The sequence below is a fragment of the Saccopteryx bilineata genome, chromosome 3, assembly GCF_036850765.1.
Source record: "Saccopteryx bilineata isolate mSacBil1 chromosome 3, mSacBil1_pri_phased_curated, whole genome shotgun sequence".
NCBI lineage: Eukaryota > Metazoa > Chordata > Mammalia > Chiroptera > Emballonuridae > Saccopteryx > Saccopteryx bilineata.
In genome coordinates this window covers 127,652,408-127,667,783 of record NC_089492.1, presented here as the reverse complement: position 1 = coordinate 127,667,783, position 15,376 = coordinate 127,652,408, and the positions used below count along the sequence as shown (strand labels likewise).

Sequence of the window (15,376 nt, the reverse complement as noted above, 5' to 3'; positions counted from 1 at the left end):
CAATTAACAATTTATGAAATAATGTATGTAGTAAAAATAACTAAAAGCTCTAACAACAGTTTTTATAAAGCCTTAACTTTGTATGTATCTTCAGAATAGACTAAATGACTCACCTCCTTTCTATATGGAACAATCAGGACATCATTAACTTTTCCAAACGGTTGAAATATTTTTCTAATATCTTCTTCAGTATAGCCATCCTCTGGCAATTCAGATATAAGAAGAACTGAACCATAATACAAAGGCTGGTCCTTCCGAAGCTATTTTTGGGATGAAATAAAATTAATAATAAAACAAATACACAAAGTACACTAATAATCATTATCAATATAAATTCTTCTACCATTAAATTTAGTCCTTTAAACAGTCTTTTCTAAATATTTTAGTACAGCCTGACCAGGCAGTGGTGCAGTGGATAAAGCGTCAGACTGGGATGCGGAAGACCCAGGGTCTGGATAGAGCCTCGGACTGGGATGAGGAAGACCCAGGTTCGAGACCCTGAGGTCGCCAGCTTGAGCGCGGGCTCATCTGGTTTGAGCAAAAAGCCCACCAGCTTGAACCCAAGGTCGCTGGCTCCAGCAAGGGGTTACTCGGTCTGCTGGAGGCCCACGGTCAAGGCACATATGAGAAAGCAATCAATAAACAACTAAGGAGTTGCAATGCACAACGAAACACTAATGCTTCTCATCTCTCTCCGTTCCTGTCTGTCCCTGCATATCCCTCTCTCTGACTCACTCTGTCTCTGTAAAAAATAAATAAATAAAAATTAAATATTTTAGGACAATTAAAAATTTTTTTTAATGCTAAAGAAAAGTAGTTAAGAAATAGGTCTCATATTTTACCATTCAAAATCAATAGCAGTAATGAGTTTAGAGGTAACCAATCACAGATGCTCTTTTGTTTAGAAGCATTTTATAACAAATAAGAACTATGGAATGGTCCAAAACTATGAATATGTTTCTATATTAATCTGCATAGTTCATCACTAATAAAGCTGGAATTACGGCTTTGTTCACTGTGTTCTAATTACTGAAAATATCTTAATAGATATAATATTTTAAAAGGCTCATATATAATACATACAATTTGAATAAACTAGTATCAAATTTACCACCTATGGTAAAACTCACTCAAAAACAAACAAAAAAACCCCAAGAACTTATTAACTCCCAGTGACACCACCTAGAAATCTTAAAACAAAATGAAAAAAAAGAGAGGAAAAAATAGTTACAGACTAATTCAGCTTTTTCAAAATTTGCAACATTTACTCCCCGTGCTCTTAAAATTTATGTAATTTCAGGTTGATCATTTTAAGTATATCCTCCTAAATATAAGGTCTTTGAATCAGAGAACTGTAGTTGATAAAAGTACTCAATGTCAAGAGTAATGTGTACCTAAATATTTACAGATTTTTTAATCTTATAACAAACTAAACATTTAATAACCTTGCCTATCAGGAATTACTATGATAATCTCAAGGTGCTTTATATATTATTTACTATAATTGACATAAACAATAAAATAATACCTCAAACTAAACATTTAATAACCTTGCCTATTAGGAATTACTATGATAATCGCAAAGTGCTTTATAAATTATTTACTAAAATTGACAAAAACAATAAAATAATGCCTCAATACTGTAACTAGCAGGTTAAAAGTCATAAAACACAAAAAAAACAGCACCAATAAAATAAGCTATTCCACACTGGACAACAAAGAATTTGACTTCTGAACTATACTGTAAAAAGTATAAAACAAGTTGAAAGTAATCAATTATCAGTAGAGACTCCTTCCTATACTATAGCCGACTAACAAAGATAACAAAAACTATTAAATGTGGCCCTGGCTGGTTGGCTCAGTGGTAGAGCGTTGGCCTGGCATGCAAGAGTCCCGGGTTCGATTCACACAGGAGAAGCACCCATCTGCTTCTCCACCCCTCTCCCTCTCCTTCATCTCTGTCTCTCTTCCCCTCCCACAGCCAAAGCTCCATTGGAGCAAAGTTGGCCCCGGGCGCTGAGGATGGCTCCATGGCCTCTGCCTCAGGTGCTAGAATGGCTCTGGTTGCAGCAGAGCAACGCCCCAGATGAGCAGAGCATCGCTCCCTGGCGAGCGTGCCAGATGGATCCCGGTCGGGCGCATGTGGGAGTCTATCTGACTGCCTCCCCGTTTCCAGCTTTGGAAAAATACAAAAAAAACCCCAAAAACTATTAAATGCTGCTGATTCACTTTTTCCAATCAGATAGCAAAACTCACGATCTACTAATGTGGCTACCAAAAACAACAAACCAAAATGTTCTCACTTTTGACAGATCAACTGCCAAACCTCTAGGATTTGTAAACTATAGGATTTTGAATTATTGTGTTTTTCTTATATTTATAAGAAAAACCAATAAAATATTCCATAACAACAGAATTTAACAAGTCATGATTTCAAACTTTTGGCAAAATGAAAGTAAAAAATTCAGACACTCTTTTTCTTTTTGTCATAACAGCAAACAAACTTATGTACACTTGCACTAAAGAGTCACTTACCTTACGTTGGAGAGAAACAGGTTTATCAGACACCTGTTTACATTCTGATACGGTGCCCTCATCAAAATTCTTTGATTTATAACGAGCAGAATCATTCTTTGTTGAACTTGTAGGTTTAACTGATGGCTTTGATGCACTGACAGTTTTAGGCTTCTGTGCTACTGACTGTCCTTTATCAACTGCTTCAGAATGCTTTTGTTTACTGAATTCTGACACCTGCCCAGGTCGCTGTGCTACATCTTCTAATGCTCTTTTTCTATCTAGTAAAAAGGATACAAAAAATACCACTTTAATTGAAAAGAACTTAAGATAGGAACTATCACACCACATAATAAAAAGGAATCCCTCAAGTGCCCAAATATTTATCACAAAGACCACTGTCAGGCCAAACAGAGAACATACACACACCAAAAAAATTCTTATTCTTTAATTCTTCACTCAAAGGCTTTTACATGAACTTCCTTTATTCAGTGAGCTTCTCTTATACCAGTGGCCCTCAAAATTTTTTGTTTCCATATTCCTCTACACTCTTAAAATGTGAGGAGTACAAAAAATGTGTGTTTATCAATATTTACCATATAAGAAATTAAAACAGTATTTTTAAACATTTATTAATTTAATAATAAACTCCTAAGTTAACATATATAATGTATTATTTTTAAAAACTTGCATCACCAAAACAAAAAATTGAGATGAGTATCACCGCTGTACAATTCCCCAAATATTGGGCTTAAGATTTTCCCCCAATGTTGGGCTTAAGAAAAGACACCTAAATTCTAATATCTGCTGCTCCTGCATGTATTCTGCTAGATATGTTCTGCTGGTTGAAATACATAAAGAAAATCCAGTTTCACATACACATGTAATTAGTTGAAAAAGGGAAGACCTCATAGACTCTGAAAAGATCTTTAAGAATACATAGATAATATATATAAGAGCTATTTCTGGAAAGTTCCCTAAACCAATTATTAACACACAGGTTGAAAACATGAACAATTTCGAAAAGCTTTAAATTAATTGACAAAAGAAAAGTCTATGTCAATGATTAAGGCAAACTAAAATATTTGTATATCCTTGGTTTTTAGAATTGATGTTGGGTGGATATATACACTCACACATTTCTTCTAATGGTAAATAAAGGGAAAAAGAATAAAGTAAGTTGACATTATGGGTCAGATTTTATAATAATTTTAAAATAAAAAGTTTAAAAAGAACTGAGGCAACTAGCTCAAATGTCAACTTTTGTTAAATCTTGATAGTAGTAAATAAATCACCATTTCAAATTCATTTAAAATGTGTAAATATAAAAATTCAAACCGTAACAAAAATCCTTTAAAAATTTAGACAAAGTAAGTAGATTTATTGACAATCATAAGTGTACCTGATGATCTCACTGATCTCCTCGATATCCTTTCAGGGCTAACTGAATGATAGCTTTTTCGACTATCTCTAAATGGATTTCTCATTCGATATGGTGAACGGGACCTAGACCTATATCTAGAAATGAAACGATGGCAAATTCTTGGACTTCGACTTCTTGTTCTATAATTGTAATGTGATGGGCTTCGAGATCGATGGAATCTGTGACTTGAGCTTGATCTCCTAGAACGTCTAGGACTGAGGGAATGAGAACGTCTCCTTGGAGTTTCATTTTCTTTTCTATTGCCTTCATTTCTATAAAATACAAATACACACAAGATTTAGTAAGTGAATGCAAATTTAAGCTATTAAGTACCTTCTTAAAAACAGACTATTAACAACACCGAACTCTGATACTATGTATTTATTAAAAACAAAAATTTAATTGTTATGATATAATTCAGCCTTGAGACAAATAAAATCAGAACGATGATCAACCCTCTAATTGCTAAGATCTCTCTCAGAGGCAGATTTAATGGCAAGCGCACCGGGAACGCACCCTGGACCCCGGCTTCTGAAGGGCCTCACAAAACCCCAACTTTACACTTTTTCTAATGACACCAAGTTTGGTTTCATATGTGCAATATTAACATTAATAGTACATAATATTTTCTATTTATTTAAAAATATAGTTAACATGTATTTTTATTTTCCCTGTCTCTCTCCTTCCCCCCCGCCCCAGAGACAGATTGAGAGTCAGAGAGTGGGATAGAAAGGGACAGACAGGAACGGAGAGATGAGAAGCATCAATCATTAGTTTTCCGTTGCACATTGCGACATCTTAGTTGTTCATTGATTGCTTTGTCTTATGTGCCTTGACCGCGGGCCTTCAGCAGACCGAGTAACCCCTTGCTTGAGCCAGAAACCTTGGGTCCAAGCTGGTGACTTTGCTCAAACCAGATGAGCCTGCACTCAAGCTGGTGACCTCAGGGTCTCGAACCTAGGTCTTCCGCATCCCAGTCCGACACTCTATCCACTGCATCACCGCCTGGTCAGGCATCTCTATCCTTTCTTTAAGGGACCCAATATTTTCTTTAGCACCTGGGGCCTCAACCAACCTTAATCCATATCTGTTTTGCTAATTTATAGAAAAATATCATCATCAACTTCTTGGGCTTTTCCTGTACCACTATTATATGCAAATATGTTTGGAAAGTACTGTTATAATAAATAAATTTGGAAATAATTTATTTAAGAAATGTTTTTCAACATTTTTTCCTAAAAGATTATACCTTCTACAAATATTTCTTTGACTGCTGTACTTTTATATACACATACTGAAGAAGGACCCCCCCCCCCCACCCAGATGATACAAAGCTTAATAAAACCATTCCAAGCCTTTAAGGCATTAATAATCCAAGATTCTTCCAATATGAAAGCATTAAGTATTTTTAGAAGAGACTAAAAAAGTAGAAAGTCAGCCTGATCAGGCAATGGCACAGTGGATAGAGCATTGGCCTGAGATGCTGAGGACATAGGTTCAAAACCCTGAGCTCACTGGCTTGAGCATGGGATCATATACATGACTTCATGATCACTGGCTTGAGCCCAGAGGTCACTGGGTTGAAGCCCAAGGTCACTGGGCTTGAGCAAGGAGTCACTGGCTCAGCTGCAGCCCCGAGAAAGCAATTGATTTGAACTAAGGTGTCACAACAAAAAACTAATGCTTCTCATCTCTCAAAAAAAGTAGAGAAAACGATGTGCATGGAGGTTGTTGCCATTTGCCTGCTGTTTAAAAGTAGAAATGATCAAAACAGGACTCAATTCAAACAATAACTTTTTTTAAAAAAAGTACTCACATAAAAAAAAAATGAGTTTCAATAATATCACTATTTTTTAAAATAATTACCTTCTTGATGGGAGGATCTCAGGATTCCAATCAGGATACCTATTTTGAGAATAAATAATATTAATTGTTAAAATAAGACTGTAACGCTCAACTTGTATTTCCCTGCAAATATTTGTTCAAAACCTATATTTACATAGTGATTTACTAAAAAACAAAACTTTTCTTGGATATAAGGTATTCTAAACGTCTAATTCAGTGATTTTCAACCAGCATGCTGTAAGAATTTTCAAAATATGCAATACCTGACTGTTTTAGTCAGGAGCAGGGATCTCTTTTCTCTTAGAATGTCAAAAAAATGACAATGGCCAACACAACAATTGCTGTCTGTTGTGAAAGAATTGAAATTATACCTATTTTTTTGTCAGATCAACCCAAAATATAATACATTGTTTGGTGTGCTGCATAATTTTAGTAGTTTATATCTACCATGAGATGAAAAAGGTTGAAAATTGCTCGTCTAATTCAGTAAATGAAGTATTAGGCTAACAGGCAATTCAAGGAAAAGAAACAGATTCTATATACTTTAAAGACTTCAAAATTTTTAAAAGGAAAACAAGAAGTACACATTAAAAGTGTATAGAAGAGAGCCTGACCAGGCGGTGGCGCAGTGGGTAGAGCTTCGAACTGGGATGCAGAGGACCCTGGTTCGAGACCCCGAGGTCGCCAACTTGAGTGTGGGCTCATCTGGTTTGAGGAAAAGCCCACCAGCTTGAACCCAAGGTCGCTGGCTCAACCAAGGGGTTACTCGGTCTGCTGAAGGCCCCCAGTGAAGGCACATATGAGAAAGCAATCAATGAACAACTAAGGTGTTGCAACGCGCAATGAAAAACTAATGATTGATGCCTCTCATCTCTCTCCATTCCTGTCTGTCTGTCCCTGTCTATCCCTCTCTCTGACTCACTCTCCGTCTCTGTAAAAAATAAATAAATAAAAATTAAAAATTAAAGTGTATAGAAGAGATATAAGAAGTGCAGGTATGGGTTAAAAGAGGGAAGACACTTCAAGTACTCTGCTGAACTATAAAAGACACTATTCAACAGAACATGATATGAATGTAGCAACCAGTCCTCAGAGAGATACATCTAGTGGAGTCAGGACAGAATTCACAGAAAAGGTGTTTTCAGGTAGCCTTTAAAAAGGTCTATCAATAGACATGGATCAGGGAATATAGAAAAGAATTGGAGGCCAAAAAAAAAACTGTTCTATTCCAGAAACCAGTCAGGCTGAAACATGAAAATGATGAAGAGGAATTATGGGGTGGGGTAGGGCTAGAAAGGTATCTCAGAGACAAACAAGTCCTTGAAATCAGGCAGAAGCTGCACATAAATAAAAGGCAATGGGGAAAGCAAGTACATATCTGAAGTGAAGAGAATATAGGAATGTTTTCAGTATAATCAGAAATAAATATCTGCCTGACCAGGCGGTGGCACAGTGGATAGAGCGTCGGACTGGGATGCGGAAGACCCAGGTTCGAGACCCCGAGGTCACCAGCTTGAGTGCGGGCTCATCTGGTTTGAGGAAAACTTACAAGCTTGGACCCAAGGTCGCTGGCTCGAGCAAGGGGTTACTCGGTCTGCTGAAGGACCACGGTCAAGGCACATATGAGAAAGTAATCAATGAACAACTAAGGAGTTGCAACGCACAACGAAACACTAATGATTGATGCTTCTCATCTCTCTCCGTTCCTGTCTGTCTGTCCTTGTCTATCCCTCTCTCTGAGTCTCTGTCTCTGAAAAAAATAAATAAATAAAACTATAAAAAAAAATATCTGGAATTGGGGGGGAAAATAAGGGTTGAGATATTTAGAAATCAGGCATGTAGAAGCCATAACTATAGTAACAAAAGGAGATTAACACAAGCATGGCCTCAGATGGCCAGAGTATCAGCCCCAGATGGGGGTTGCCGGGTGGATCCCGGTCAGGGCGCATACAGGAGTCTGTCTCTCTATCTCTCCTTCTCTTACTTGGAAAAGAAGAAAGAGAAAAAAAGATAGAAAATGATGTCTTCATCCTTAACTCTATTCTAGAGAATGTGGACTCTAAAGGTTAACAGGAAATAGTGATTAAATTAAACCATTAGAAACCCCCAGTATTCAAAATTATAATTTCAGTAACCAAGAAGAGAGCAAGCCTGACCAGGGAGTGGCACAGTGGATAGAGAGCATCAGCCTGGGATGCAGAGCACCCAGGTTCGAAACCTCAAGGTCATGGCTTGAGCACAGGCTCATCCAGGTTGAGCGCGGGGTCACTAACTCAGCTGGAGACATCCCCATCCCGTCAAGGCACATATGAGAAAGCAATCAATGACCAAAGAAAGGGCAGCAACAAGTTAATGCTTCTCATCTCTCTCCCTTCCTGTCTGTCCCAGTCTGTCTGTCTCTCACTAAAAAAAATAAATAAAATAAATACTGGTATTTGGGTTGTATTATGTATAGTGGGTTTTTTTTTGGGGGGGGAGGGAATTGGGGAAGGGAAGACTATTTACTCTAAATAGATAAACCATCCCAAGCAACACAAGCCAGCAAGGAATAAACCAACAGTATTAAAAATCTACCTGAAAAAAAAACCATCTACTTGAGATTAAATTAGGGAGTCAGAAGAAATGATCATATTTAATTTTCTCCTTTTGGAAAAAAATTAAATACATTTCTATAAAAATAAGTATTTCAAAATAGGCAATAGCTTTCTAAATATATTTTTCTCCAAAGTACCACACTGAAGGTATCAAACAGTTGTACCTAAGCATTAACTATTTTATAAATTTGTTACCTATAAAAAGAAAAATTGATCTTACTGTTGACGTAACTGTCGGCAGCTCTCAATATGAGTAGATGTATTTTGATGCTGAATCCAATCCTATTGTAAAAGGAGAAAAGTGCTTAAATTAGAATATTTCTCAAGTTGAATTATGAAATTAGGCTTTTTCAGTTGACACAGAATCCTTTTTTTCCAAAAAGTAAACAAATCTAGTTACAGACAGCATTTGGCTACTCAAAATCTTTTACAAACAAAAATAAAGGCCTCCAAACACAGGCACTTAATACCTTACCTCACTGATGCCATTTTAAAACATTTTACTTTAAAAAAAAAAAAAAACCACACCCATGTACTCATTTTGAAATCAAATATATATTTAACTTTAGAGAAAATAAAAGCATGAATCAGAAATAACTCTTCTCTGATACAAAAACAACATGGCAGAGAACAACAAAAACTTTATAAATAAAGTAGTTATCTAAAATGGCACTTTCAAAATATAGGGTTTCAATGACTTTTACCTCTAAAATTCAAGTTAATAACATTAACAACAAAAAAATCCTACCTCACAGGCCAGTACCATTCCAAATTATATTGGAAAAGAATAGGATTAATAAAAATCTGAAAAGCTGATGATTAAGACTAATTTATTTTTAAGGTTTAAGAGAAAGTAACCCCATTTCAAAGGCACAATATCCCTTACATATAGAGCTTTACACAATGAACAAAATGCTTTCTTATACATTACTTCATTTACAAATCTAACCTAAAATTACATTCTGTACCCATAAATTGCTCCTGAAAGATATATCTGATTTAAAAAAAAAAAAGAAGCAATACAGTTTTTCAAAGATACAGTCCTACAAGTGAAAGTTAGTTAAAAGCAACAGTGTTATATTGTTTCTCCAGCATTTGGATAGGCAGAAAAACTTACTATTCTGTATTTTAAAACTTTACTTGAGAAAAATGTTACTCATTTCCATTTCAAAAACACTTTATTTTGTCATTACTAAAGACGAACTAGAAATTTCCAGTAAAAATCGTCATTAACACTAATTATGGAATCTGTCTTGTCAAGAAGTATCTGAAAATAAGTGAATACTACTTGCAATACTCAACAACAGGTTATAACAAACCCTAAACTATTTCATTAAGCCATGGAACCGATTGTGGACTGCAAAAAAGAAAAGTTCACACATCATGTTCAGCAATACAAATAGAAAGCCAGTGAATCTTGAGTACTGCTACACCCATGTCTTTGACCGTATCTGGACAATGTTTATATCAAACAGACACGCTTGCAGGTAGTGGATTGAGTGTGATTTATTTGGACCATAAGCGTTTTATTTGAAGTAATCAACATTTAAAAATCTAGAAATATTCACCCCTAAATCCAAATTTTTTACTTTTCTTGAATAAAATATAAAGATATAATACTAGACATGTATTCTATATAGCAACTATAAGCTGATGCCGAGAGCTGCTCTATTAAGGCACTTTCTCTCCAGTTCTACACACATACACACACACACACACACACACACACACACATGCACTCTCTACTGTCTTTTAAAACAACTACTTCACTAGCTGACATTACTTGCTTTTAAGCTTAGTAAATATATCTATGTCACTCCAGTTTTGAGACTCTCTAGTAACAGTATGAAGATTTTTAAAAAGGTCCCAAAGCAGTACTTCCTCTCCAGAGAAAGAGTGATAATTACCCAACTACTAAGCAGGAGATGCTGCAAGGACTACACAGTTGGGCCCAGACTTAAACTGTGAAAATTCCTACCCATTTATCAGAGCTCACTCTCTTCTATCTTCCAACAATCTCAAAATTCTGTCAGTCAGTACTTTCTCAAACTGAATTATTTCAGTCAGAAAGACAGCTTTTAAACAAAGAATAGCCTTCTGAACCAAGAAAGTCAAAAGATATAACTCACAGAACAGCTCCTCCTCTACTGTCTAAATCAGAATTTAGAAACTAAAATACATTTTACATTCTATAGTTGCCTTTTTTCAAGCTATAATTTTAGAGACTCTAGAGGTGGGGATCATACTGTCAGATGATCCTTAGCAAGAAAAATCTGCAACTAGTAATTTACATTTATTGGCCACATATTTATAATGTCATGTAAATGCATACTTACAAGTCAACAAAATAAATTATAGAAACAAGAGAGGCGTTTGTAAAAAGTCCATGTTCATAAATCCCTATCATTTAGTCATCTAGTAGTGAAGCATTCATTGGTTAACTCTATTGTGTTTTGACTATTAAAAGGTGTTTATTTTAAATGGCAATCTCTGAACTCTCATGATCACTTAAATGATATTTTTCCTCTCTATACCCAGGCTTTCACAACAGAAGCCTCAAATTAGGTGTCCTACTCTATCACTTTCATTCAACTAGATTTATCTCCCTAAAATACACTTTTTACATGTCATGTCCCATGTCAAGAACCTTAGTTAGCTTCCTAATGCCCCTTACCTCATGTCTAACCTCTCAGACTAGCTTTTCAAGGCCCTTTGTACTTAGAGTTGTTGCTCTGCTCACATCTGAAATATAGTCCTTCTCCCCTGGTATTCTGAAGCCCAGTCATCATTCAAGACCCATCTTCAATGGTTCCTCCCTCCCAGATCATTTAAGTCCAGAAATACTTAGTGCAGCTAGCCACCATTACTCAGTAATATCTAACTAGACTATACAAGTTTCTTGATGTCAGAGTATATTTATACTTCTCTTTAATTACATACTGCTAAATACATAATAGGTGTTAGTAAATTGTAACACTAGCCTGAACTGAGAGAAGCCTGAAATCAAGATAAAAATACAAAAAATCTCTCCCAAACAGCATACCCAAACAAGTTAAATACAATCACCAAACCATTTGTTGTCCTCTATTTTTAATTCCTTAGGTGTGTAATTAGAAGACAACAAGACTCTATAAACTGTTTAAGAACAATATGTAAATTTTATACAGTTCTTCATTTCTCCCTAGCACCTCATAGTCATGTATAAAACTAGTGATCAGTAAATACCAATCAAATAAATATATATACCTTGTCTATTCTACAGAATAAAAATTAAAACTTTTAAGTTTTTTATTTTAAGGTATTTTTCTTGGATACATCATAATTAACTAAAAGCTCAAAATAAATGGAGTATAGTACTTGGGCCAGGGCTACTTATAGATCATAACTAAGTACTATAAATTATTCTGAGATTTTTTCAGGACTTTGCTACCCCCTTTGACAGGGTAAGGCAACCATTATTTTATCAGAACTCAACAAGGCTGGCTAAAATGAAGCAGAATGCTGCTTTCCTTTGCTGGAGTTAATTAACACTTAAGAAAAAACATCAGTTCTAGGTTATCAGATTCTTGTTGGCTGAAACCTGATGAGTGGGTAACAAAAATTAAAAGGACAGCACTGGAAGAAGAAAAAAACAAGAGAATTAATACCTACAGATTTTTAAGCCTGTTCAAAGTATACAACCAACGCTCTAGTTGAATCCAACTTTGTTCCCATGGAAAGTAACATTCCTTCCAGACTGTTTATAATATAAATCTACAAATCATATCAATAAATGGAAGAAACAGTGATTTCCAAACATATAAGCAATTAAAACATACTTGGAAATTCCTACTCATATCCACCGATGATTATTATCAAACAGTGCATATTCTACATTACTCTTCAGCACCTCTGTAAAATACTTCCTTCTAATAAACTAACCAAAGAGATAACCAAGCCTTTTTATTTTTTAAAGATTTTTCTCTAAATTTTTATCATTTTATACTCTATTCACTGAGCCCACAGCTGGTCCCCAAATAACTCATCTTTGCTCAATTTTGCTTAAGTTATTTTAGGAAGTTCCTTCTCATGAAACATTAAAAATCCTAGTCCAGATACTCAAAGTATTTATATTGACATTAACTGTCGTTAGCCCAAGACAGGTAGATACATGCAAGGCTACAATATACTGTGTCTTCAAAATGTGTAGTACAAATGTTTTAGTCAACGTTTTCTTTTTATACTAACAGATTCTCATTTAAAGTGATCATGTGACAGACATTATAAGTATACAGTTTATGTTATATAAATTTTATGCTGCATAAATTTCTGAGATAACTCATCAAAAGTTCAAAATGAATGGACGAACCATGTGATGCACCCAGTCACGGGAATACAGAAAGCCTAACACTCAATTCAGTTCTTAGGCCAGGACTACATAGATTACAACTAAGCATAGATGTTGCAATAAAAATTAACTTCTGCCGTTTCCTTAATGCCTAGTTACCACCAGTATACATGAGAAGTTAGCGGAAACTTGGGCACTGAGTATCATTATACAGTGATGTTTAAAAACACTCACCTTCAAATGACTACATTCTACGTTACACAGAGAACACAAATGTGGAAATATTCTTGGAGATGCTGCATAATAATCATTCATCATAGAAGGGGTTGGAAGTCTCTTCATCTTCTGGGCATCAGCACGTGAAAACTTTGGTAGCCAGGATGCTTTCACAATCCCAAAGGGGGACCGAATGGGAATGTCAGCCTCTGACTGGTAATTCTTTTTACTTCCTCCTGATCCATGTACATTAGATGAATTAATCACAGGCTCACGTGGGATCCGCTCTTGTTGGTTCACAGCTGAAATTAATTCCGATGAAAAAGGTTGCTGGTTCATAGATGGAGGAATCAGAGACTGATTCACTGTCTGGTTAACTGTTTGGCTAATGGACTGGCTGACAGATTTTACAGGTTCAAGGACTGACTGTCTTCCTGAAATGTGTAAGCCTGACATTTTGGTTCCACTTTCTACCGGGAAGAAGGACTGATTATTGGAGGACTCACTGGGGAAGTCCATCTGTCGAAACACATCTTCAACAGGAAACATAGAATTACATATCACATTTGGTGCAGGAACAGATGCAGAAATGCTCTGCTGTGGCCGAAATTCATTCTTGACCTCATCAGTTGGAAATTCAGGATCATAAATACGTACTTCAAGTGGATCTTCTGTGTAGCCGTATTTGCTTGCATGCCCATAATCAATCACATTACTTGAAACTGGCTCACTACCAAGTGTTTCTTTATTTCTACTCTGAGAAGGTAAACCAGATAATCGGCGCCCCATTTTTCGCATTCTTATATCCCTCAAAATTAATGGCATATTTTCAGGAGTTAGCTGTTCATCAGGATAGCGACTGAGTTCTTCTAAATCTTCATTTGATAATCCAAAACTTGCTAAGATACTTGAGGCACTCTCTTTTGTATAGCGACTCTGCACTTTAGGACTCTGCTCTGTAACCTGTGTTATAGAACTCTGTTTCACTCCCACTGATGCAGGTATCTGAGGCTCATCATCCCACCGGCTACCATGAGGCTTCATCTTCTTCTGTTGTGCTTCATGAAAATCCAATTTTTCTTTGGTCAATCTTGGATCAGTTCGATGTTGAGTTACCTGAACATTCAATCTCTGTGGTCCCATGTTCTGATAAGATTCATGGCCAGCAAATCTGTGTGGAATTCCCCGGGCTCTCCCTGCTGGGTAAAATCTTGGAAGACCCATAGATCCAGGTCTCATAAATGGTCCTGGAGGCCTCATCCCAGAAGGGTTAGGTGCTCGTGGCCTCTGAAGTGGAAAGTTTCCTCGAGGATTAAACCTGGGTCTCGACATGGCTATTTTCAAGAAAGCCTGATTTAATAAAGTATAAGATGGTGTTGAACTATGTGAGGCAACGGCATTCAGCTGCTGAAGCGCCAACTGAGTCTTAATCTGAGCAAAGTACAAAGGAGATGGGCCCAACAGAAGTGGGTTTGCAATGCCCAGGTTCAAGGAATTCACAAGTGGTGCGAAATTTTCCAAGAATAACACAAAGCTGAAAGTTAAAACACAAATATTAGATCATTTTAACTCAAACTACTTCATGAAGTGGGTTCTACAGCCACATTTTGCAACAAAGCCATGAAAGCATTCTGCATTTCATACACTTTTAGAATAAGTGCTTACAAGGATTTTAAACTTTCCCCAAAACTCTTTCTTCTTTTCTTTCCCAAATGCAGAACACAAACCCCAAACCTCAAGCCAGAGTTCGTGTATACTGTGTTGCACTGGGTGCTGTCCTAGGTGCTGAGCAATAATAACAACTCCTTCTAAATAATCTTGAAAACCTGGGGGTTATTTCATGCTTTAATACTGGAAAAAAAGATGAGGGCATTAAAAATACTTAGTAATACACACACATTTAATATTTATGTTATCAGATGTACAAACAATGAAAGTAGAACTGTAAGCCTAAAATTTTACAAGACCCATTTCTCCAAGACACAGCTTCGTTGGAATCACATCTAATAACTTCCATCTTCCACATAGCAATTATTAGACTATGCTTAAGGTTCTGCTTTAAATAGTTCTTTCTTTAGCCTGACCAGGAGGTGGCACAGTGGGTAGAACGTAGGACTGGGATACAGAGGACTCAGGTTCGAGACCCCAAGGTCGCCAACTTGAGCGTGGGCTCATTTGGTTTGAGCAAAGCTCACCAGCTTGGACCCAAGGTCGCTGGCTTGAGCAAGGGGTTACTCGGTCTGCTGTAGCCCCCCAGTCAAGGCACATATGAGAAAGCAGTCAATGAACAATTAAGGTGTCGCTACAAAAAACTGATGATTGATGCTTCTCATCTCTCTCCCTTCCTGTCTGTCTGTCCCTGTCTATCCCTCTTTCTGACTCTCTCTTTGTAAGGAAAAAAAAAAAAGTTGTTTCTTTATAGATGAAAACTTGTCACCAATAACTTCATTACAGAAT

At 36.3% G+C, this 15,376-nt stretch overlaps 1 protein-coding gene across 3 annotated transcripts in view; it reads right to left on the bottom strand.

The window, feature by feature from the left end:
* Positions 1 to 15,376, bottom strand: part of ZNF638 (zinc finger protein 638) — a 96,020-nt gene that overhangs the window by 55,888 nt on the left and 24,756 nt on the right. For all 3 annotated transcript variants that reach the window (XM_066267350.1, XM_066267349.1, XM_066267352.1), the window contains exons 2-7: positions 12,938 to 14,453; positions 8,597 to 8,658; positions 5,804 to 5,842; positions 3,917 to 4,209; positions 2,536 to 2,795; positions 114 to 260 (exon numbers count right to left, since the gene is read on the bottom strand). In XM_066267350.1, coding sequence (XP_066123447.1) covers positions 114 to 260; positions 2,536 to 2,795; positions 3,917 to 4,209; positions 5,804 to 5,842; positions 8,597 to 8,658; positions 12,938 to 14,251 — 2,115 coding nt within the window. In that variant the 5' untranslated portion in view covers positions 14,252 to 14,453. The remainder of the gene's footprint in view (positions 1 to 113; positions 261 to 2,535; positions 2,796 to 3,916; positions 4,210 to 5,803; positions 5,843 to 8,596; positions 8,659 to 12,937; positions 14,454 to 15,376) is intronic.